Below are 25718 nucleotides of genomic sequence, written 5' to 3'. Positions count from 1 at the left end.
CCACTGCAATGGGAACTCAGGCTAGGACTGCACATTCTTCTTGCCTTAAATTCTTAGTCTCCTGCTTGGGCTCAGCATTCTACTGACTCAACACCCTTATTTCCAGCCATGGAGAAGAACTTGCTTTCCATTTTTGGTTTAGGGCTTTTGTTTCTTTTCATTTTTATGTGTACGGAGGGATGAGTTGTTTCATTCCCCATAGTGATTTTATTCTATAACTCAACTATTTTCTGGGACTAAATAAGTTTAAAAACCAAAGTTTTTAATTCAGCAGCATAGAAAAAGAAATCTAGTATTTCCTAATACACTGAAATGAGAAAAATAGGTTTTATATCCAAAGCATACCTTGCTTAAATGAGAAGATTTAGGTACTCTAGCTGTCTTAGCTATAGATACATATATATTTAATGAGCATAATAGCTCTTTGCAGCGATAAAAAATGGGATTTGCAACACCCAGGCAGGGATATGCATATCCCGGGAGAACGTTAGTAGCATTTACACACATCTGTTTCTAAAACTAGTTATTATAATGGGTAGAGTTATGATGATACGCAAGGCAGCAGAGCACGGTAATGAAGAGTATGTGCTATAGAGACAGACAGAACCAGACTCTATTTCCAGCTTAGCTATGGCCCAGCTGCATGACCTTTGGCAAGCTACTTATGTTTCTTCATCTGCAAAGTGGAGAGAACTATAACACCGATGTCCTGGAGGGGTTTTGAGCATTAAATGAGATAACAGATTTAAGGTCCATAAGAGTATATCAGGTAAAAAACAAGCGCTCTATTCCTGTGATGGTTGTTCCTGGTAATAAGCTATTTGAATTATAATAAACATGTTTGACATCAGTATTATGCTGTAGTTAGTCATTGTATGTTGTTCCCTGCAAACACAAGAAGTGTGTTTTTTTTCTGGGTTGCTAGTGGTATTTTGATACTCCATTTTATACTTGGCTGAACTTCTGATAAATTGCATTAAAAGAGGGGAATAAGAGGGTGGGGGGAGATGTATTTGGTAGGACACTTGAATCTATGTAAACACAAATTAAAATCATAAATAAAAAAATAAATAAAAGGGAAAAAAGAGGATGTTCTAGCATGAGGGAACTTCATGTCAAAAGGAAAAGACTAACAATAATTCCCTCTGTAAGTACACTGTATATATAACTTGTATGGAAAATCGATCAATGACAATGGCATTTTTGTGATGTGTTTAATTTTTATGTGTATGTGTCCTGTTTGCCAATTATAATAGAAAAAATGCTCTGTCTTCATTTCAGCTAGCGAGGTGATACTAATAAAGAAGTATCATGATAGTATTGTACAATATATGCAGTTCTACCCAAGGACAGGCTTTAAAGCATGACATTTGAGGTGAAGAACAGAATGAGGAAAGTAAATTCAATGCTCATGTAGCATCACCCTCCCTAGTGATTTCAGCCTCCCATTAATACACATTATAAGAAAAACATGGAGTGGCACTGTCTAATATTGTACTATTGCATCAGGTCTTATTTAATTTATTTGATCTTAAAATGCTTCCTTCAATACAATTACTCAGGAACCATCTGAACAGTATATTTCAAAAATTACAATATGGAAGAGAAAATAAACCAACATCTAGTAAAATATAAAATTATAAATCTTGAGGTGTCAATTACTTGAAAGAGGTCATTTAAAGACTTTAGGCTTTGGGCTGATATTATTACCAAAAATAACGAATAAATGTAATCTTCATTACATTAAGATGCCTTTTAGGATTATAGGGTTCCAATGTTCTTTAATGTTTCTAGAGGAAGGTAAAAAAGCATTTCCCAAAGTTGTTTAAAAATGTCTACTCACATACACTAATAATCTGCTTTTATTAGGGAAAGGAGAACAGTGTGGAGCTCTTTGTGTCGCCCATAAACCGAAAAGGAGGAATTTCTGATGCTCTACCATCTGAGGAAGTGCTGCGTTCACTTAACACCAATGTTTTGCATCAAAGTTTATCCCAATTTGGAGTTATAGAAGTCTCCCCTGCGGTATGTTGTTTCTTGGAAGATATCATCTTAAAATTTGCACAGTTACCATGACATGGTGATCCAACTTCAAGAGGTTTTGATATTAATTTTGTTTATTGTATGTTATTTGGTAATAAAAATCTCCCTAGGAATCAGAATTCTCTGATCTTCACCCCATATGTTTATTTTTTAAGGAAATTTATTTTTATCTCAAAGTTCATTTTTGACACTTTCTTCTCTAAATCCTTATGTCCTTGTAATTTATTTTGACTTACCCAGTGCATTATCTGGAAGAAAAACCAGTTAGATATCTTTGTCCATCTCAACAAGTGCACCTCTCCTTGCTCCATTCATTGGAATAATAGTAACCAGGGTCACCTTTTTCTACAACCTTGGAATTAATTTGAAATGTGATTTATCTTTTGCTGAGGATCCCAATCTTAGGAACTATGGGTATTTTCTTCACAGTGTTTTCCAAATTTGACACTCTTTAAGTTTCTCCTACGGAGACCACCATTCTCACTGCTGGATGGTTTCTGTCCCTTTTCTACTTCTATCCTATACCACCTTAACAAACTTGCTAGAATGATTATCACCTTAAACATGTAATTAAGTTCACAGAATCACAGAATTAGACCTTTAAGAAACATATGTGAACATTTTATAGGCACAGAAAGCAAGACCCATAGAAATGAAGTGACATCATCAAAGTGACAAAGCATATCTTGATTCTTAGTCTGTTCCACTTTTCAATAAAACTTATTACCTCTCATTCAGCAAATATCACAGGTGTAGTACAAAAAGCTTTGGCACAAGATTATATTTGAAACCCAAAGTCACTTTAGATGTGTGTGTGACCTTGGCCAGGTTATTAAGTTTCTGTGAGATTAAGTCTTTTTTTTTTTTTTTTTGCATTTTTCTGAAGCTGGAAACAGGGAGAGACAGTCAGACAGACTCCCGCATGCGCCCAACCGGATCCACCCGGCACGCCCACCATGGGGCGACGCTCTGCCCACCAGGGGGCGATGCTCTGCCCATCCTGGGCGTTGCCATGTTGCGACCAGAGCCACTCTAGCGTCTGAGGCAGAGGCCACAGAGCCATCCCCAGCGCCCGGGCCATTTTTGCTCCAATGGAGCCTTGGCTGCGGGAGGGGAAGAGAGAGACAGAGAGGAAGGCACGGCGGAGGGGTGGAGAAGCAAATGGGCGCTTCTCCTGTGTGCCCTGGCCGGGAATCGAACCCGGGTCCTCCACACGCTAGGCCGACGCTCTACCACTGAGCCAACCGGCCAGGGCTAAGTCTTTGTGTAGTGTCAGTCTCTCTGAGGCTGGTTCTTCTTATCCAAAATATGTAGAGTTAAAATAAAATAAGTGTAGTACTTATATTATAGGCTTGAAATATGAATTAATTTTTTAAGTGTTTATGAAAATCCTCATCTACAGTAGGCACTGAACAAATATTTGAATGCAGAATGGGTGACAGAATGAAAATATATGTCAACATTGAAACATAACTATGACAACAACTTCCAGCTGGTCTTTCTGCATTTAGTTTTGCTCCAGCCTCTCTCTCTCTCTCTCTATCTCTCTCTCTCTCTCTCTCTCTCTCTCTCACACACACACACACACACACACACACACACACACACACACACACTGTGTTTTCTCTCTCGGCACCAGAACAATCTTTCTAAAGTAAATCTGAACATGCCCCCCTAATGTCATGATTCTTCTTTGACCTCCTAAATGCTACAGAATCAAGTGTACATTTCTAAGTGTGGCATATGATCCTTTGTGTGCTGGGCTTTATAGCTGTTGAATAACACTCTCCTAGTTTATGCTTCAGCAGTTCCAAACTTAATAGGTACCGTGTTGCCCCCATTCCTTCTCTCCCCTCCATGCTTTTGCATGCATTGATCCACCCTTTTCACATTTCAAAGTCAGTCTGCCATATAGTGAAGTTCTCCACAGATATGAGTGCTCATTGATTTGTGTCCTCATTGAGCTTAGACCTCCTGTTGGTCTTCAAGTCCATCTCTACACCGCAGGTTCCTTGAAAGACATGCCATGTCATTTTATCTGTGCCCCTGGTGACTTCGTTCAGTGCCTGACATTCAACGAGCATACAAATAGACAAACACTGTGCTAGGTGGCATACACTTCAATAAAATAAATAAATACACAAACAAATGAAATATTGTTGCTTTCAATAGGTTTATGTTCTAATAGAGTAAATAAATACAAGTGGATAAGGAGAACGCAGAGGTATGAAAATGTCACCATACTGTGCCATGGGAACTTTGAGGAAGAAGAGGCCACCTCATGCATCAAAGAGACCAGAGGAAAAGATCAGTATGAGCTGAAATACCCAGACGCCTCCCAGCCCTGCCTGTATCTGACTCAGAAGGGGCTTCCTTTGCACATCTAACCAAACCCCATTCCTACAGTCCAGGTCCTTCACAGGTTGACTTGCACATACTGTGTGCAGGATAAGTCTTTAAAATTTAAAAAGACCATCGGATTAATTTATTCTGCTTCCTGTAAGCTCAGTAACTTATATAAACATTCTTCCCTATTGCTTTATTTTGAGTTTAAATGCCATTCTGAATGCTTTAGGAATATGGCAGATTAGTAAACCACTCAGATTTGTGAACCAAGAGAAGCTCACCATACCAAAAAACTAGTTAAAATGAAGTACATATCTGGGGGTCCTCCAGTACACCCCAGCATAGTGAAGGTCAAGAACTTAGCCTGACTGCCTATCACAGAACTATTAGCCCACAAGACCACAGGTCTGTACTTTAATAAGGAAGCTGTATTTGATAGTCAAAATGTAATGCCTGTATTTTCTTAGGAAATTGTGGGAATCTAGAAGTCTAGGAGCTCTAGATTCTAGGAAATATTATATTACAGGAGGCTAGAAAGTATTTTAATTGGCTATAAGGAGGATTTTATCAAGGATAGGTGAGTTAATTGAGCCTCTTGTTCAGGCACGTCTAAAAAAAGCCTAGCTTTACCCTCTAAGCGCAGAAACAGAAGAAAGTGCCCTCGTGGAGAGCTTCAGACACGGGGAACTACAGCCCAAAGAGGCACCGCAAAAGCACTGTGAGTGGTTGTTGAAGCTGGTAATAGCATTCTATGAGTCCCCCACATCTTTGTTCATCTTCGTGGTTAGTTGTGTGATGGCAGCTTATGTTTCCACCCATTCTTTCACATTTTCATATTAAAATTATAGTTCTTCTATGGGAGCATGTTTATTCAGAGAAAAAAAGCAAATATTGTTATTTTGGTTTCTCATCCTTTACATGGATTAGAGAACGTGGTGAATGAACCATGTCTCAAAGCATCTATTTCTAAACTTATATTAACTGCTTTCAGGGAAAGATGTATTTGTGTTGTTGCCATTCCTTTATTTGCTTGATTTTTTCTTAAATCAGAATAACTCTTGGGAAAGAAAAAAAATACCAACTAGAGAATTACTTTTGTTTATTGTCTGTTTTCATTTCGAATCTATGTTTCTGGGGAAAACTAAAAAATATATATATTTTAATGTGGTACTTAGAACATTGTAGGCACAAAAATATTATTATTATTATTATTATTATTATTATTATTATTATTATTATTATTTGAGAGGCAGGGAGGCAGAGACAGACTCCTGCATGTGCCCTGACCAGGATCCACCCTGCAATCCCCCTATGGGGTGATGCTTTTGCCCATCTGGAGCCACTGCTCCGTTGCTTGGCAACCTAGCCATTTTATCCCCTGAAGCGAGGCCATGGAGCCATCCTTAGCACCTGGTACCAACTTGGTCAAATTGTTAGAGCCATGGCTGCAGGAGGGGAAGAGAGAGAGAGAAGAGAGTGAGAGAGAAGAAGCAGGGGTGGAGAAGCAGATGGTTGCTTCTTCTGTGTGCCCTGACTGGGACAAATATTATTTTATTATAAGATGCTCGTAAAGATAAAATGATTTTTTGCTGGATAAGTCAAATCTCAGGGAAGTAAAATTAAATTTATCATTTTAGTTTATATTTTTCAATTTTTTATAAAATTAAATATCTATTGACACAATAAGTTCTTCATTCACATTAAAAATGAGTTAGGACTTGGTTGTTTTTGTTCCATTGCAAATGAGTCCAGTTTCACAGGTCTTAGACTGCCAAGGAGGAAGTATCTTCTTTAAATAACAGGTAAGTGTGTCAACTGATACTTCCATGGAATATTTACAAATAGAAAAAAAACCATGCCATATAAATATAAACCATAATCCAGGAGGTTGGTGATTGTTCCCTCAAACAAGGAATATTAGCCAGCAGCTTAAAGAATTACTGTCCTAGCCATAGATTGCTGAGGAGAAATACAAGGTTAACATGACCTCAGATCATGCGACCGAATTGTTCACCTTGTGCATTGTACAGTAGAAGTGTAGCATTCATCTAAAAAACCATATTGTTGTAAGGCGCATCTCATTTAACTGCCTAAAACAATCCATTAGCCAGATAATTTATAATACTTCTACTTCATTCTTATTCTGTGTGCTTCATCTCACCCAAAGGGATAGATCTTCTAAAGCCTCTATATCCTAAATCCTAGCATTTGGGAATCTTTCCCACAGTCTGGGATCTAAATTGGTTTAAAAAATATGAAAAGGTCTTGGCCAGCTGGTTCAGTGCATAGAGCATCTTCCTGCCATATGGATGTCCTGTTTGAGTCCTGGTCAGGGAACACATGAGAAGCAACCATCTGCTTCTCTTCCCTTCCCTCTTCTTCTTCTTTCCCTCTTCCTCTCCTGCAACCAGTGACTCAATTGGTTCAAGCGTCAGCCCCAAGCAATGAGGATAGCTCAGTTGGTCCGAGCATCATCCTCAGGCACTAAAACTTAGCTCAGTTGATTTGAGCATCGGCCCCAGACAGCAGTTGCCAGGTGGATCCTGATTGGGGTGCATGCAGAAGTCTCACTATCTCCCCTTCTCTCACTTAAACAACAATAACAACAAGAACATTATAGTATATATAATTATTAACCAGGATATAGAGAAGCGATAACTGTGAATACAGTGATACAGGAAACTGCACAAATTTTAAATCATAAAATACAACAGGATGAAACAAAACCCAACAACTTTCACTGCAACAAAGTTAAAGGGTAAAGTGATGTATCTATAAACTAAGATGTAAAGATGATACAACAGCATTGGCTGACCCGGTCATGGAATTTCTGAATTACTGAACCCTCTGTCCCCTGACAAAATATAAAAGACATCACTTGAACCTTATGCAAAGGTTAGATAGGAGAGTCCTGTGAATTTAATCTTTTGATTTGTGGAATCTTAACTACAAACTTTTCCATTTATTACCCTGCCCTTATCAAGTTTTTTAGATCTCTGTACAAATATAGTAGTGCTCAGCAGGAATAGCATGACTCAGAAGGAAATCTATTTACCAAGAATGTGCAGTGACTAAGTTCTGGCAGTACAAAACATGTGTCTTTCTAACTGGGGGCGGATAGTGGGGGGTGGGAGGTTAAGTTTTCCATCATCACTGCTTTGGTTAAAAGAGAAACAAACAGATTTGTCTTAAGCAGAAAGGAACATGTTGATATTCCAGAAGGTATACAACCATAGCAGGACAAAAAAAAGAAGTGAACTGGATCATAATAAGAACCCAAAATCTTTTTCCACCCACCTAACCACCCCTTTTATCCAAATTGTACCTTAACTAAAGCTCAGAGGCTCGTACTTAAATTTGACAAGTTTATGCTGCCTTCTTGAAGGCTTAACTAGTTTGCTTTCATAGCAATCAATAGAGCTATTTACTTGCCTGCAAAAACTCATTTCCATATTTATACCTGATTTTTTCAAGAGTTTTCTTTTTTATTAGTATCCAGCTATGTGTAGGGACACATGGGAATAAAATATGAACTAGATGAGGTCAAAAAGTAAAAGACAAGTTGTTACTTCAACCCAAGATTTCCTTTCACCAAAAGATACTTGGTTTCTAAGCATTTCATCAGCAAGTTTTTTCAGATTCTCCATCCACTTACCATTTATATATTTTTAAAATATACACCAAAATCATTTCTTATATCCATGAATTTGTCTTAGAAAGTAGGCAGGATAGTATAGTGAGCACATCAGTGTTTTACAAGCAAAGGAAATGGAAACACAAAAATCGCAGGCAATAAAAGACTCCTTCAAATTGTTTTTAATCACAATTTAGCTTACTTAATTCAATTCAACAGAGCTTTTCTGTTCTGTGTTACTCAACTCCCCACCAATACCCTGAGTTCCAGGATAAGAGTTTTCTTAAGATGTTTAGTAAGGAAAATATTTCTTCTTTTTAAATTTACAAATGGTGAATATATTCTATTATTTTTTAAAACCTCAAAAATGATTAGCAATTATTTCTAAGTTCAGACACAAGACAAGTTTTATTTATTTATTTATTTATTTATTTTGTATTTTTCTGAAGCTGGAAACGGGGAGAGACAGTCAGACAGACTCCCGCATGCGCCCGACCGGGATCCACCCGGCACGCCCACCAGGGGCGAAGCTCTGCCCACCAGGGGGCGATGCTCTGCCCCTCCGGGGCGTCGCTCTGCCACTACCAGAGCCACTCCAGTGCCTGGGGCAGAGGCCAAGGAGCCACCCCCAGCGCCCGGGCCATCTCTGCTCCAATGGAGCCCTGGTTGCGGGAGGGGAAGAGAGAGACAGAGAGGAAGGGGGGTGGGTGGAGAAGCAAATGGGCGCTTCTCCTATGTGCCCTGGCCGGGAATGAAACCCGGGTCCCCCGCACGCCAGGCCGCTGAGCCAACCGGCCAGGGCCAAGACAAGTTTTATTTAAGGCTTTCTTTCTTTTCTTTTCTTCTTTTTTTTTTTTTTTTTTTTTTTTTTTTTGAGACAACTACTATTTATTTCTCATGATTTTGGGTTTTGGCTAGGATCAGCTAGATTATTCTTCTGTTCTATGTAGTGTAGGCTGAAGTCACCCCAGTGGTTACATTAGGCTGGGAACTCATTGGCTGCTGAAATATCCAAGATGACCTCTCATTTTCCAGACCTTTTTTCTGTGTGGCTTTTCATCTTTTAATATCTTGTTGTGCAAGGCTTTCTTAATCAGTGGAGACAGTATCTAAGGACAGACATACTCTCATAAAAGTGTGGGGGGAGAGGCAGCCTTTAACAGAGGGGAAACATTTGACTTGATTTAGCCTTTATATGTTTTACCTAATTGTGGACCATTTGGTTTCAAGTTAAAGTTTCTTTAGCCATAAATCTATCATTTTCACTGAATCATAAACCTAATTGCATTCTAAGACTTGATTTAGTAGATATGTTTTTTTCTTAATAAGAATAGGTAAAATAAAATTAAGACGCTCGTTCACATTTTATTCAGGCTTTTTCTCCACCCTTCCACCCTCAAAGTAATAAGGAAAAATAAAGTAAATATAAGTAAAAATAAAACTATTTATTTCACTTTTTATTACTAAATAATTCTGGACTTTTGGGGGTTCCCTGATGCATAAATAAAATATAATAGTCTAATAATTTATGTAGTTGAGGTGGTATCATATCTGGACAAATAGGGCTGCGTTATTTTTTTATATATATAAAAGATAAAAAGAATGGAATGATCCCGACATTGTTGCTCTGTTTACTAATGCATCACGAGGCTTTGTTTGCACCTGTTTCACTTTTGTTGAAAAGTTAAGAGCTATATTACAACACATACCAGGATGTTGTTGTAGTGGGAGGGGACTTCAGAGTAAAGAAAGCTCCAGAAAGAATTTCCTCAGCACAGAAGAGAACGGAACTCTTTTACCTATGAACCATGTCACTTCTAAGAGAGGTGTAAGGGACAATGAAAAAGCCTCGGACCAATATGCCATGTCAGACATGCCTGCTCCTGTACAGGAGATAAAATAAGATAAAACAAGCTGTTTGTGTCTAAGAGTGGCAGTTCCTTGTCTTAGATCAGTTTGAGAAGCAGCTCTGGCAGCGGGAAGGTAGGTGTGTTCTACTACACTGAATGGAACAAAGCTAAAAATATGTTTAGTGTCTGATAAGAACGCCAGGCTCTTCAAGCTCTCATGTAACGTCGGACTTTCTGTTTTGCTTTTGAAGAAAAATGTTTTGCAAGGGCAGCACGAAGCGGACAAAATCTGGAGCAAAGAAGGATTTTATGCTGTTGTCATATTTCTCAGCATCTTTGTTATTATAGTAACGTGCTTGATGGTAAGTATGCTTCTTTATATATTTTATTCTTTGCTGAGCCCACTGCTTAATATGATTGGATACATTTGCCATTCAAATGAATGCTGAAAAGACTGGAAACAGAAGCAAGACTATGATCTTGCTAAATTGAGGGATTTCATACCTGACGGCAGAGTGATAGCTAGAGGAAAAACTGCGGAACCGTGGGTTCTGACCTGCAGAACAGAGCTGCAGTTGCACGGAGGCTTTTAGTAACTTGACCGACGCTGCGCATGAAGCTTTAGAAAGCGATTCCCCGAGGTCACTAACGCCCTCAAAGTCATTCACATCTCGTGGGCACAATTTTGGCTTACTTTATTTTTACATTTATATACTTTTTATGGAACTCAGGAAAAAAATTTTTTTTAAATGCGTGTCTTAGGGGCAAGCTTACTTCTTAAAAAGTAGTTGATTTACTTATTTTTAAAGGGCCCTGAAAGCCTTTTATGAAATCCCAGATATGGAAAGGAAATGATTATAGACTCAAGGGCTGTACAATTCACCACCAAGTAATTTTTTAGGTGAATGACTACTGTGAACGCATAACTTGCAAATAGCTCTGTAAACGACAAATTTTAAATGGGAAAGGTTCAAAAGTGTATTTTTAATTAAGAAGAATAGAACCCAAAATAAACCTAAATTCACTAAACTAGGCACTGCTCTTGGTATTTTAACAGTCACCTTTCAAACAGAAAAAGATTTTTTTTTTTACTCTTTTGAAAATTCTGTGATGTAACTTAAAATATTTGAAGTTTACAAATGGGTTTTAATAACTTCTTCCTGTGTACTGATTTCTTTTTAATTTTGCACATTTCAAAGAAACATTCCTTCCTTAGTTTTCAAATGCCCCCCCCCCAAATAAATGCTATTTATTCTTTCTGCAATCAACAGCATCACTGAGGGTTTACTGAATTTTGTTCATTCATCTGTGCTCCCCCTGCCGGGAGGGGGTTTGTGTTAGAAATATTAGGGCTATTTGGAAAGCCAGAGGCTGGGTGGGTTGAAACCTGAAGGATATAAAACAATTAAGGCTTTGGATAGGGTGATGATTACGTATTTCCTTGAATCCAAATATAAGAAGTAATAAGAACACCCTAAAGCTGTTGTCCTAATTAATTCGGAGGCAACACCTATGGGCCAGACATTTAAAAAGATTTCTAAGAACTGTGACACAATAAACAAAAACTTATTTACAAATTGATTAAGAAAATAGATCTTTGTATATTAAGTGGTAGAGGTTACAGAAAACTAACTTTAATATTGGAGGTTATGGAAATTGTAGTGGAGACCTCTGGTGATTTCTAGGGTTTGGGAGGCTGTATGGTTCCTTGTTATGGCTCCCTGCACTTTAAAATATCTGGTTCTTCATTTTCTAAGCGCAGGAAGTCTTGAGTGCTGTGCTGTCTTTTGTCAGTCGCAATTAGGGTGCTTTTCTGCTTCGCAGGTGAAAATGTGAGGGGTGTGAGGATGGGAAGATAGAAAGGGCAGAGAGTGATAAAAATGGAACTTGCTCAGGTGGTCAGTGGCAAGATTCAGAAGAACAAAGCGAGGTTACAGGGAGGAAAGTGGGGCAGCAGAGCCGGGAGCAGTCCGTGAGCAGCAGGGGGGAGGGGGGGCAGCGCAGGGCTTGCTGTTAGCGTGTAACATGTGCTCCAGATTCTGTGTTTCCAACCCAGGGAGCACCATGAGTGTAAAATGACTGGATAAATCCCTACATGAGATACTGGTCTCAGGTGGCAAGGGCAAGAGGTTACACAGCAGCCATGCCTTCAACCACTTGGGACCGGGGAACTACTCTTCTTTTCCCAATATCTGCAAAGTCATAAACCTAGGTAAGTCTGCTTCAAAGTTACTAGAGCGAATCAAGAAAAGAATATTTCAAAAGTATAGGTAGTTGCAGAGTATCGATTGGTAAGTGGATTCATCCATTCATTCAATCCACAGATTCCTGCAGAGGATCCACTGAGGACCTGTTGTTTGGCACTGTGGGAAAAGTAGAGAACAAGACATATAAAATCTCTGTTCTTTTTTCATCCAGATTAGCAAAAAGATATATACATAACACCTAAACAGAGTCAACAGCGTGGTGATAGCCAGAGGGAGAGGTAGAATGGGGGTCGATGGGGCTGGGCAAAGGGGGGAAAATGGGAACAGAAAGAGACGTCGCTAGGATCAGAGGGCTCACTGTGTAGGGAACAAATGGTGGTCTGTTGAGTTGTACACTTGAAACTAGTATGGTTTTATAAACCAATGGCATCCCAACTAAGTCAATAAATAAATAATTGAAATATCCTTTTTTCATGAGGACTATACTCTAGAGGGGACATGGATAATAATTAATATATTTTTTAAAAATCAAATGGTAAACATATTATACCATTTCAAGTATATGACATTCTGGAAAAGTCAAAGCTATAGAGATCATAAAAAGATCAGTGTTTGCGAGAGGCTGGGTGAGGAAAGGGAGTGAGGGAGTGAATAAATGAAGACGTTTAGGTCACTGAAACTATTCTATACGATACCCTAATGGTGAGTACAGGGGTAAGCAAGAGTAGGTTTACATTATAAATACACAAAATGCAGAGTTTATCATTGTATTATTTATTATTATTACTAACCTACTTTTTCCACCCCTGTGTATGACATTATATATTTGTCAAAATTCATGGAGTGTACAACACTCCAAGTGATTGTAATCTAGCTATAGCCTTTGATTAATCCTATCAATATTAGCTCAGAAATTATAACAAATGTACCACACTAATTCAAGGAGTGAATAACAGGGGAGGTTGCTTAGGGAGGTAGGGAAAAAGGGTAGAGGGATCTCTGTACTCTCTGCTCAACTTTTCTGTAAATCTGAAATTACGCTTAAAAAATTAAGTTTGTTACTCTTTTTAAAAAACTCAGATAGTGTTAAGTGCCATGAAAAGATGACATAACAATAAGTGAGAGGAGCAGAGCCGTCGGAGACATGAACATGGGGGAAGGGGTTCCGGGAGAGGGTAGATGGGAACAGCTGAGGTGGAAATAAGCTTAGCTTCTCTAGATTCAAGAGGAGGGGAGCTGAGTGCTTGAGGCAAAGCTTTGATGTGTGTGTTTAAAGATTATGTTCTCTGCTTATGCAGAGTGCTTGGGGACATAGCATGAAGTGCAGTGTGGCACAGGAGGATTTTGGAGGCTATTGTATCAGCCTGATGAGGAAGATGATGGTGACCCAGAGTTGGTGACGGAGATGGAGAGAAGTGAGGGGTTGGAATGTATCTGTAGGTGGAACTGACAGGACTTGGCTGTGTACTGATTCTCTGGGAGCAGGAAAGAAGACAATGAAGAATGACTTCTGGGTTACTTGGTTGACTACCTGGGTGGTGATGCTCCCATTCCTGGGGCATAGTACTATTTCTAAATCATATTCCAATAGTTCTTGAATCAATGAAAGAGAGTAGTAGAATGATATATTTCAAACATGATCTTGGATTTTACTATGAAAAGGTCACTTAAAAAACTAATGGGGGAACAAACTATCAACACAGAGAAGAGAGTTGATGATAAAAAAAAATAAAACCTACTTAATAGAGAGGGTTAGGGTTAGGTTAAGTTTATCTGATGCAACTTAACACTAATAACTCAACAGTTCACATTTTGGGGCACATCAAATGTGATTCTCTAAAATAAGCTTATCTTTGTAAAAGTTCTAATGTTTTTGATGATGAGCTTGATTTAAAGTTAAGTTTTTTACTTAGATCTCTCAGTAATAGTTATACTATCACTTTTGTGATTCTTAAATGCATATAGTCCAATCTGTATCTCATAATTTTGTTGATTCCATGACAAAAGAAAAGATAAAACTTGAAAATTTTCTGGGAGGCATTAATTATATTTATGAAAAATCAAATACCATTATTTGCTCCCAGCCTTCCTATACACCATAGGAATGCAGAGCTTGTGGTTTTATTATTAATTTACATAGGTAAATTGCTGTGACGGATGATTTCAGACACTGTATAACGGTAACATAAGGCTTGGCAAAATTTTTGAAATGCGGCATATTGTTTACTTTTCTTAAAATAAAAAAATGTATGTTTCAAGGCATAAAATTAGACATGCATGATATTTCAAGTGTGTGACTTATTTAACACCCCTCAAATGTTAATGTACAGTGGGTGGGACGACAAACAGACAAATACAAGTTTCCAAGAAAAACATGTGTGAGCAACTTCCAGTCCATTCAGAAGTAGTTCATCAACTTGAATCAATAGGAGAAAGAATAGCATTTGTCATCTAATTTAGACCTTCAGATGTACTTAGAAGTTTATTAACAAGTACAGAGGCATTTGTGAAATGTAGGTAGAGATATCTACATGCCAGATTGCTTCTGGAAAGCACAGAAAACATACAAAAACAGCTGTTTGGGTCAGCAAAAGCTCTGGCATGTTAGACTCATAGAAGAGCCACTCATCTGTCATACAAAGAGTTCCTCTAGGCATGGCCTTGTTAGCTGAGGCAGGAAATCCTAGATCAGACCACCTGCTGCGGTCTGAGCATCACTCAGTAAATACAAGTCAAAGGTGGACATAAATAGCCACACTTTTCTAATTTGCAATGTATAATCCCTAGAGATTGAAAAAAATGGGATTAGAGTTCTTTCTGGAATTATTTAGTTCAGAACCATTTTCCAAAGTAGGTATATGTATCAAACTGATTTTCAACTTTTTCTGTATTAATAAAAATCATCTAGGTAAGAATACAATCCTCTTACTAAGAACAAAACTAAAAAAAACAATATTAATTAATTAAATTGCATACTTACTAGTAGTAAATTTACTGCCTGGTATTAAACATTTAATGTACTTTTACACTACTTTATTGAGGTATAATTAACATACAAAAAGCTATCCATATGTAATATACACAACCTGATGAATTTGGAGATAAGTATACACCCATGAAAACATCAGGACAATCTATGCCATAAACATATCCCTCTCTATTTTGTGTTATAATAGGAACACTGAGCATAAGATCTACCCTCTTAGAAAAACTGTATTATATACAGTATTGTTAACTATAGGCTCTATGCATAAACACTTAATGTATATTAGCTTCCTAATTTTACTGATGAGAAATCCACGGTTCAGAGAAAATAAGTGACTTGACAGAGAGCAATGTGTGGATGTGTGTATAGGGATGTCTAAGGAGAGGAATTGGGATTCAAATCCAAGTCTATCTGGAGTAAAAGTTTGAACTCATTACCATGATTCCATAGATAATATTGTCAAATCATGGTTTCTTTTAGTTTTGTCACTGCCTTGTGGACATCTGTTTCTGGCCACAGAGGGATCTAGTGAAAGGCTGAGAATGCCTGTATTCATCAGAACTATTCAACCCAGGCAGACCTGGTAAATGTGTCCCCACCCCGTACCTACTATGGACTTATCTCTATTTCTGTATTTAGTATCTTGTTCTGGACACATCTGTCTCTTCTGAAAGCCTGTGAGTTTCCAGAGGACAGGATTAGATGCCACCTTTGCATCCAGAATGTCTTGTTTCTGGAATAATGTAGATATTAATTCATGTTTATTCAATTAAATGAAATAAATGAATGAGTTCTTCCAGAACTAACTATAAAATACTGCAAAGAACAAACACATGCTATGGACTGTTGGTAGTATTTCAAAATCTGAACATATTATTAATTCTCACAGATATTTTGTGTTACCTGATTATGAGACTTTTTAAATAAAAATTGTAAGCCGCAAAAGAGCTTTATAGGGTTTTTTAGCTTCCTCTTATTTCTGTGTTCCCCTGGCCTTCTTCTTCCTGCTATTATTTTTTATCCCTTGCTGTAGTTTACCTTTTATTTCTTTTTTTTTCACATGATCAAATGATTTTATTACATTCCAGGATTCAAACAGCAAGCTCTGAAGGTAAAGTAAAAAATATTGACTTTTCATTGCTATGGTAAGCTTTTAGGTTGAACTGTAAAACAAGGCGCATTCACACAGAGAAATATGCCTCTGCTATATTCCAGCCCTCAAGCTGAGCAGAGGAAAATCTCTGACACACTTCTCCAGAGGCTTCAGGAAAGAGGTTGGGAAGAAGGGTGTGGGATTTACAAGAAACAGTAGAGGGGAATGATCACAGGCATAAGTCAGGGAACCTGGATTCTACGCTTCATTTCTAACCATCCATACTTATTAAACCACTCTGTCTTTAAATGTAAAATGAGATCATACCAGGTGATTTTAAAGATCCCTCATCCCAGGTTTCTCTACAGCAGCGCTGTTGAAACTTTGGACTGGATAATTTGTTGTGAAGGAGGGGGTCTGTCCTGTGAATTGTAGGGTATTTAGCAGCATTCATAACATCTGCCCACTAGATGCCAACAATACCCCACACGCACTCCAGAATGACAACTGAAAAACACTTCCAGTCATCAGCGAATGTCCCCAGAAGAACAGCACACGTCCTGCTGGTGACGAGTGTGGCCAAATAGCTTATTTCCATGACAAATGCCTTATTGCCAAGGAGCAACTCCACAATTTATTCTACATTTTTTCGAACAGTCCAGTCTCTCTCTTGGATTTTTTTTTTTCATTTTTCTGAAGCTGGAAACAGGAGGCAGTCAGACAGACTCCTGCATGTGCCCGACCGGGATCCACCCAGCATGCCCACCAGGGGGCGATGCTCTGCCCATCTGGGGCATTGCTCTGTTGCAACTAGAGCCATTCTAGCACCTGGGGCAGAGGCCACAGAGCCATCCTCAGCGCCCGGCCAACTTTGCTCCAGTGGAGCCTTGGCTACAGGAGGGGAAGAGAGACAGAGAGGAAGGAGAGGGGGAGGGGTGGAGAAGCAGATGGGCGCTTCTCCTGTGTGCCCTGGCCGGAAATCGAACCCAGGACTCCTGCACGCCAGGCCGACGCTCTACCACTGAGCCAACTGGCCAGGGCCTCTCTTGGATATTTTTAAACAGTGTCCTGTACGCATTGATACACTCTCCAAGTTTTGCTTTTCCCCAAGGATGTAGCAACTAGTCTGTACACAAACTATAAAGAGACAGATTAAAAACTGACTTCTAGCCTGACCAGGGAGTGGCATAGTGGATGAAGTGTTGGCCTGGGATGCTGAGGACCTAGGTTCGAGACCCTAAGGTTGCTGGCTTGAGCAGGGGATCATAGACATGACCCCATTGTTGCTGGTTTGAACCCAAAAGTCACTGGCTTGGGCCCAGGGTTGCTGGCTTGAGCAAGGGGTCACTGGCTCGGCTAGAGCCTCCCAGTCAAGGCAAATATGAGTAAAAGTTTGATAAACAACTAAGGTGCCCTGGCTATGGGTTGATGATTCTCATCTCTCTCCCTTCCTGTCTGTCTGTCTCCCTTTCTAAAAAAATTAAAAATTAAAAAAATTGACCTTTAACCAGAGACGAAGTAAATAGATTACTGTAAAATACGTGACAGAGGTTCCTCGTCAAGAATGTAGTTCATGAGTGGTAAACAAGGACTTTGGACTGGAGCTTGTTTCACACAAGTGCAATCATAAAAGCGACCTGTCAAGAACTGCTGTGGAGGCTAGCATTTCCTTGCCTTTCTCATTCTCACTTTTGAACTGTGCTTCTCAAAACCCAGATGTACACAGGCAAGCAAATGTTCCAATAACCATATTATATTTAGATGGCAAGAACTTAGAATGTATAATATATACATTACCTTCTATTTATATTTTTCAGTAAAGGGACAGGTTTTTTTTTCCTGTGCTTATTCAGGAAAATAAATTGCTCGCAATTTAAAAATAATGAAATTTTAGTACCTCCCCCTTTAGTAGCTGTGTGTTAGCTTAACACGTATGGGTCATCTGATTGGCACTGTTCTAGTGGGACTTTTGGTTTTGCAGTGGTATTGGTGGCAAAGTGTCCTTTAAGGGTTATGGAAACTAAAGGGAAACAATAAGTTAAAAACTTACCTATCCTTAGGCATTATACACAGGGGGAGGGGTTTATTTTTAGTATTTTCTATCCTGTAACTTGTCAAAGAAATTATAATAACTTGTTGCTTAACATTAGACAATTTTGTAAGTAATATTTATCATGTAATATTTAGAACCCATTGTTTTCAAATTTTCAAGATTGAGCTTTACCCTGTCAGAGTCAATGAATAGCAGCATTATAAAAGTTTCCAGGTTATGAAGAAAAAAACTGATATGAAAAAACGTGAAGGATTCTAATTTCCTGGCAGTTCAAATTATAATAGGCATTTCTAGTTATACCTCAAACGTGCATAATCTTTCTTTCTTCAAAAGATCTTTCAAAATCAGTGGTGAGAATAACATCAGCTGCAGATGTGATTTCAGAGTCAGTCTTCAAAAATGAGAGGGTGAAGAGCAGCCCGGAGGCAAGGTCCAGGCTGGAAAGTGCATCGGGCGGCAGGACAGACCACTAGGGCTGGGCTCCACCACAGCTCAATGCTGCTTTGGGCAAGCCAGCTTATTACACTAGACTTCAAGTTCTTTAGTATATAAATAGGTCCATCCTAACTATGATTCCCTCTGTCCCCCTAATTTAAAGTCACTTAACGTATGTTCACCTCTATTTCTTACCTCTCTGTCCTCACCCAAACTTCTTTCTTGTTACTACTATCTGAAATGTTGGATTGTAGACAAAGCCTGAGACATAATTACATTTAGTTTCACTGTTTAAGTAATTCCAAAGCTCCCTTTTACATCACAATTTCTAGTTCTTTACTTCTTAATTTTGAATCATGGCTATGAGTAAGTTTTGTTTGTTTTTCAGAAGGGTACACAGATAGCATATTTTTATCCCCCAGCTATTTGAGAAATTCTGTTGGCTTCATACGCATGAACATCAATTTATCTAGTTGTGGAATTCGTGCATTCTTTGTAACATGCATTTTTTTTCTCAGTCATAAAAACTTTTTCCATTTTATCCTCACATTTACTATTCTTAGACATTTTTTTTTTTTTTTTTTTTGTATTTCTCTGAAGTTGGAAACGAGGAGGCAGTCAGACAAGATTCCCGCATGCGCCCGACCAGGATCCACCCGGCATGCCCGCCAGGGGGTGATGCTCTGCCCACCAGGGGGCGATGCTCTGCCCATCCAGGGCATCGCTCTGTTGCAACCAGAGCCATTCTAGCGCCTGAGGCAGAGGCCATAGAGCCATCCTCAGCACCCAGGCCAACTTTGCTTCAATGGAGCCTTGGCTGCGGGAGGGGAAGAGGGAGACAGAGAGGAAGGAGAGGGGGAGGATGGAGAAGCAGATGGGCACTTCTCCTGTGTACCCTGGCCAGGAATCGAACCCGGCACTCCTGCATGCCAGGCCGACGCTCTACCACTGAGCCAACCGGCCAGGGCTTATTCTTAGACATTTTTAAACTAAAAACATTTTTTATTCCATATCCCTAAATTCCATAAGAACAGGGTGCTGTCTATTTTGTTCATAGCAGAATACACTATACCTTCCACAATACATGACTTAGTAAGCATTGAAAATAGTTTTGAACGACTTCTTTCTCTTTCATTTATTCTGGTTTATTATTGACCATGCCTCTCCTCTGACTTTTCGTATCTTTTTCCTTGTCTTTATCTTCATTTCTTTACCCTTTGTTCTACATTCCATGCAGTCTCTCACTTTACTGTAGATACCTTATACACCACTAATTATATTTTCTGCATTGTCAGTTCTGTTCTTTATTGTTTGCAAAGATTTACATCTTGGCCCTGGCCGGTTGGCTCAGTGGTAGACTGTCGGCCTGGCGTGCAGAAGTCCTGGGTTCGATTCCCGACCAGGGCACACAGGAGAAGCGCCCATCTGCTTCTCCACCCCTCCCCCTCTCCTTCCTCTCTGTCTCTCTCTTCCCCTCCCGCAGCCGAGGCTCCATTGGAGCAAAGATGGCCCCGGCGCTGGGGATGGCTACTTGGCCTCTGCCCCAGGTGCTAGAGTGGCTCTGGTCGCAACAGAGCGATGCCCCGGAGGGGCAGAGCATTGCCTCCTGGTGGGCAGAGCGTCGCCCCTAGTGAGCGTGCCGGGTTGATCCCGGTGGGGCGCATGCAGGAGTCTGTCTGACTGTCTCTCCTCGTTTCCAGCTTCAGAAAAATACAAAAAAAAAAAAAAAAAGATTTACATCTTGCCACTTTGAATTATTTCCTTTTTTTTTAATTCTGATACCTTTTCATCTTACATTGCTATGTTTTTATTTTATCCTGATTCTTTTTTATAATCTTATCTTGTTGACTAGGCTGGTTGTTTTTTTGTTTGTTTGGGGTTTTTTGGGGGTTTTTTTTTTTACTACTCTATTTTGAGAATACTGGATAAATATTTTCTAATATTTTCCTGAAATAAATTATCAGTGATATTTATTTCTTCCCAAATTTTAGGTGAATTCTTTCCTAACTTTTTTTACCTATATGTTCATCTTTTAATAAGAAAATATATATGTAGACTTTGTATCTTTCCAATAGATTTAAAATATAGCAATTACTAGAATTTAAAAGAACTTTGAAAGAAAAGAATGAGCCTCATAACTAGAGTAAAATATAATTAAGAAGTGCCAGAAAAGCCCTATTCCCTAAAATAATACTCATTTAGCTAATGAGTTCCAGAAATTAAACAGAGGAGTTAAATAGGAGGCAGATATCATTAGTGCTGTCATTGCAGATAATGGGTTAAGCCAGCTCTCCACGTGATTAACTAATCAAGACACCTCCTTGAACAGACTTGAAGAAGCACAAGGATGTATAGCTTCTGCAAGAATTGGAGTGACATCAGCACCTACATGAGAGAAAACACAAATTGTTACTTTGTACACCTTAAACTTATACAATGTTGTATGTCAATTATATCTCAGTAAAACTGGAAAAATGCCCTGGCCTGTTGGCCCAGTGGTAAACGCCAGCCCTGTGTGTGAATGTCCTGGGTTTGACTCCTGGTCAGAGCACACAGGAGAAGTGACCACCTGCTTCTACACCCCCTCCCCCTCCCCTTTCTCTCTCTCTCTCTCTTCCCTTCCCTCAGCCATAACTTGATTGACTTGAGCATGTCAGCTCTGCTCAATGAGGATGGCTTTGTGGAGCCTCTGCCTTAGGTGCTAAAATTTGTGTGGTTATGAGCATGGCCCCAGATGGGGGTTGCCAGGTGGATCCCGGTCAGGATGCATGCAGGAGTCTATCTTTCTCCTCTCACTTGAGAAAAATAAATAAAAATAAAAATTAATAAATAAAACTGGAAAAATAATTATTGTGATTTAAGTAAATTTTAAAAAGAGAGGGGAAAAAAGCCTATAAAATGTTAAGATTGAGGACAGGAAAGAAAAACTTTCCTCACCTCAAAATGTGGCCCATTAGAGTGTCTCAGCAAAGTCAGTCCAATTCTTTTAAAAGTTTAAAAGTGAAGAGCCTACCTTTTCTGATTTATATTAGCCATTCTAGAAAGAACTACGACTATGGGGAAAAGTGATCATTTTGTTTGTTTTCCACATAAATTAAAAGGGGGAAAATGTAAGAAAAAAATTCTTTTCAAAATTATTCTTTGATAGATGCCCTGAATTTAATTATTCCAAATATATACTAGATGTGCAAGGTAATATATGACTGATGCAGATACATACCAACATGAGAAATTATGGTTTATAGCAGTGGTAGTCAACCTGGTCCCTGCTGCCCACTAGTGGACATTCTAGCTTTCATGGCGGGCGGTAGCAGAGCAACCAAAGTATAAATAAAAAGATAGATTTAGCTATAGTAAGTTGTTTTATAAAGATTTATTCTGCCAAACTTAGCAAAAATTCAACATAAAGTACTTGGTAAGTAATTATTATTATATGCTTTAACTTGCTGTAACTCTGCTTTATAAATTTTATAAAGTAAAGTTACTTCCCTACTTTATAAGTCACCATTACCATGGAACCAGTGGGCAGTTAGAAAATTGTACTACTAACGGAGATACAAAAGTGGGTGGTAGGTATAAAAAGGTTGACTACCCCTGGCTTATAGCATAACTATTCTTTCATTAATATTTTTCAAGACTTTCTTTTTACATGTTGTATTGGATGCAGATCTCTGTTTCTGTATATGTTGTGAGCTCATATTTCATGGTTCCTCTTTCTATAAGCCTTCCATGTCAGTCATTTTAATTAAAAGCTTCCATCAAACTAAAATCTGGCACTTTTATTAAATTAGCCAACTATGCTTTTAATACTATTTGTGGAATTAATTAATGTACATACATATTTAATATGTGTGTGCACCAAATATCTAGAAATGCCAAGTATATCCTTTTGAAAAAAAACTCAATGCCACAAACCAGAAGAACCATCCTAGCCATCTATGCTGACTTGTATTATTGCTAAACCTTTACTTTGGTTTGTCTTCTATGGTGGGGTGGAAGAGATCATGCTTTGTTGTTGAGTGTGGAAATGATGTGACAAGAGCCCTTTATATCTACTTCTATAGATTCTTTACAGATTAAAAGAAAAGTTTCAGCTTTCTTTGAGACAAGATAAAGAGAAAAACCAGGAGATCCACCTGTCACCCCTCACATTAAAACCAGCACAGTCTGAGGCTAAGACAGTCAACAGCATGGTCCAGCCCGAGCAGGCGCCAAAAGTCCTGAGTGTGGTTGTGGACCCTCAAGGTCGGTACGCTCCTGAGATCAAAGCTACTACCTCTGTCTGCCCTTCTCCATTCAGAATGAAACCCATAGGACTTCAAGAGAGGTAAGAGGTTTTTCTGTATCCCCTACCTGTGGATTTTTTTTATAGAATATTCACCAACTAAATTCATAGAACTAGAGATGATTGACATATTAGGTAGAATCAGTCATCACCAAATAGGCAGCAGGAAGAAACAGGCTTCCTTGCTTCCCAATAAATCGAGCTGTGTTACACAAAGCCTTTCAGTTACATCTGATCTTGTTAAACTGCTGTAGACCCAAGCCAAGGTCATCTTCAACTACAGGACAGCTTCTACAATCATTTATTGAGTACTTTCTGAGGGCTACTGACCTATTCTGTTTAATTGTCATCAGAACTCTGGTAGACAGAAGGACAGGAAATGAAATTCAGGTATTTTGCACCAAAGTCCACATTGATTGTGTTTGGAGTAAGGTAGAAAAAGTTTACACTGCAAATTAATTTTTTTATAAAGTTTTCCCTCTGCTTCCTTTGAGGAAAACAAGCATTGTCAAGATTCATAACATTATTTTTGTAGCTTCGCCTGCCTTTGCAATGTTCTTACACCGATTCATTCCTATTTAAAGCAAATCCAATGTATGAAAATTAGAATATGCAAAATACACAAACAAGGGGCTAATTGTTTGTTTCCCCAAAATACCAAGTAAAGCTTTCCCATGGCATTATTTAAAATAAGAAGATTCATGATTACATATAAAATATAATTTATATTCTCTTCAACACTGCATGTCAGGGTAGTGGAGGAACTAAAAAGTTTTCACAATATCCTCCCAGGTTCATTCTCTTATTCTTTTCCTCTCTCTCCATTTTCTATCATTATCTGTTTTGTCGCCTTAGATTTGTAGATCACATATATAAATTTTTTATTGTTTTCTAACACACACACACCACATTTCTTCAGAAAACTAGAGTTTGTGGTTATAAGCACAGCAGAAGAACCAAGTTGGCCGTTCACATTTCTTTGAAAGTATTGTCAAAGAACAATGAATGAATTGAAAAGAAAGGGATTGGCTGCTGTGAGCTCCAGTCCTTTAAGGGAAAACACTTTGGCTTCATAACAGAAGGAAAATGGAGAGCAATCCAGTCAATCTTTCTACTTCCTCCCCCCGAATATATGATAGTTTCCTGTTGGATCCAGGTACCATTCCCTTGCTTGAGCACCACTAAGTTGCCGTGTGCAGTGCAGTGTGGGAAGGTACACAAGCTGGACTTTTTCCTGAAGCTAGCCAGGAGTCAGGAGAACTGGATTGAACACCCAGCTCTGCCATTTCTGGATTGAGTGGCTCATGAGCCATTCATCTACCTGAACTTCACTTTCTTCTTCTGTAATACGAAGTGGTTCACCTGACTTTTTTACCTCCTTCGGGTTCTTTTACTTCTGTTACCCAAGTTAGTTTTATCCGTTTATGTTTTCTTCAAAGAGAACCTGGCAATAGGCCTCTGAGCATCGGCGGTGTACCAAAGGGAAGGTGTGGCGAAGATCAGCTGAGATGCAGGCAATAAGGGGGTCACTTTCTATAGATGATCTTAAAACTGACTAAAAGTCAAACTAATTTTTATTGTCATGATGTGCCACTAATTCTAAGCAAGGTCAGTGAGTAAGCCCCCTAGGGAGTACCTCCGCCCAGCTTCCTGCTCTTTGTTGGCCACACTGGGCATATTAGAATTTCAAGGAACCTAAAGTTAAATTTTCATGTATTCATTTAAATGAAATGAATGTTTGCTAAAAGGAGTATCGACATGGTGTCATACTCGTTTTTGTGGTCCATGTGGGGGACATTAGCAGAGTAAATGTGTAATCAATAATTAAATGAATTCTCTGCGCCCGGGCTACAAACTCCCCACCCATTACCTCCCACTTGCTTCCACCTCAAGCAGGAGAAAGCTGTTCTGTCCACTGAGGCTCCAGGTCATTTTCTCCCAATCGTCATGATGGACTCCATCGATTTTCCTTCTCCATTTTCCACTGTTCCCTCTTTGCTAAAGCTGTTCCCAGCATAGATATACATTTTCTTTTGTATCAGAGAAATTCCCTTAACATTCCTCTTCTGGTTCTTGTCTTTTCTTCCGTTCCCAGATGTGTCTTAACTAGGCAGAGTATATTGGTTGCCTTGTTGGTCTTCTTTAAACTTTCCATCCTCACTACTTCTCTCACGTGTGCTCGCTAAGTTTGTCAATGGACTAACCACAAAACATGCTTCATTTTCACACGCAGCACTAATGCCTACTTCTGTTTTAAACTCTCTCTTTGAGGTAGGTTGAGTTGGAGGAACTTCTTAGGAATCACTCCTGTCAAAGGCAGTGAGAGAGGAAGGGGCTGTGGTTGGATTATCCAGTGAGGAGAGAAGAGGGGAAAGGCGAAGCATGGGGTGAGGGGCAGGAAAAGAATACAGAGAGGGAAATTGAAGCATTGCTTTCTCTTGGAAACCCTTCCAAGCTCTTTCTCCTTCTTTCTCTATCCCACCTTACTGACACTGACTCAGCTCTCTCTCCTCTGTCCCCGTTGGCTCTATTTACATAACCCTATGTGCATGCAGTATGTAAAACTTCTCAGAGGTAGGTAAATTTTTATTTAGCAATGCCTTACTCCTACACTCTGAGTTTCTTGAGGGCACATATATGATTTACTTGTCTCTTGTCTCTTATATACAGAACATAATTCCTGAAGAGCAGAAGCTTCTAAAAAGAAATGCTTGAGTGAATTCATTCATTCATTCATTCATTCATTCATATTAGAATGAATAATTCTCAGGTAACTTACCAACAGT

General features: G+C 39.0%; 1 protein-coding gene across 2 annotated transcripts in view; it reads left to right on the top strand.

Annotated features, from left to right (window-relative positions):
• PTPRR (protein tyrosine phosphatase receptor type R) overlaps window positions 1-25718 on the top strand; it is a 303626-nt gene that overhangs the window by 180281 nt on the left and 97627 nt on the right. The window contains exons 4-6 of one of the 2 annotated variants that reach the window (XM_066368559.1): window positions 1870-2025; window positions 10125-10235; window positions 22712-22974. In XM_066368559.1, the coding sequence (XP_066224656.1) occupies window positions 1870-2025; window positions 10125-10235; window positions 22712-22974 (530 nt within the window). Of the gene's footprint in view, window positions 1-1869; window positions 2026-9758; window positions 10007-10124; window positions 10236-22711; window positions 22975-25718 lie in introns of those variants that run through there. The other variant, XM_066368560.1, reaches the window with a different exon arrangement.

The sequence above is a fragment of the Saccopteryx leptura genome, chromosome 2, assembly GCF_036850995.1.
Source record: "Saccopteryx leptura isolate mSacLep1 chromosome 2, mSacLep1_pri_phased_curated, whole genome shotgun sequence".
NCBI lineage: Eukaryota > Metazoa > Chordata > Mammalia > Chiroptera > Emballonuridae > Saccopteryx > Saccopteryx leptura.
This window is presented reverse-complemented; position numbering and strand designations above follow the sequence as displayed.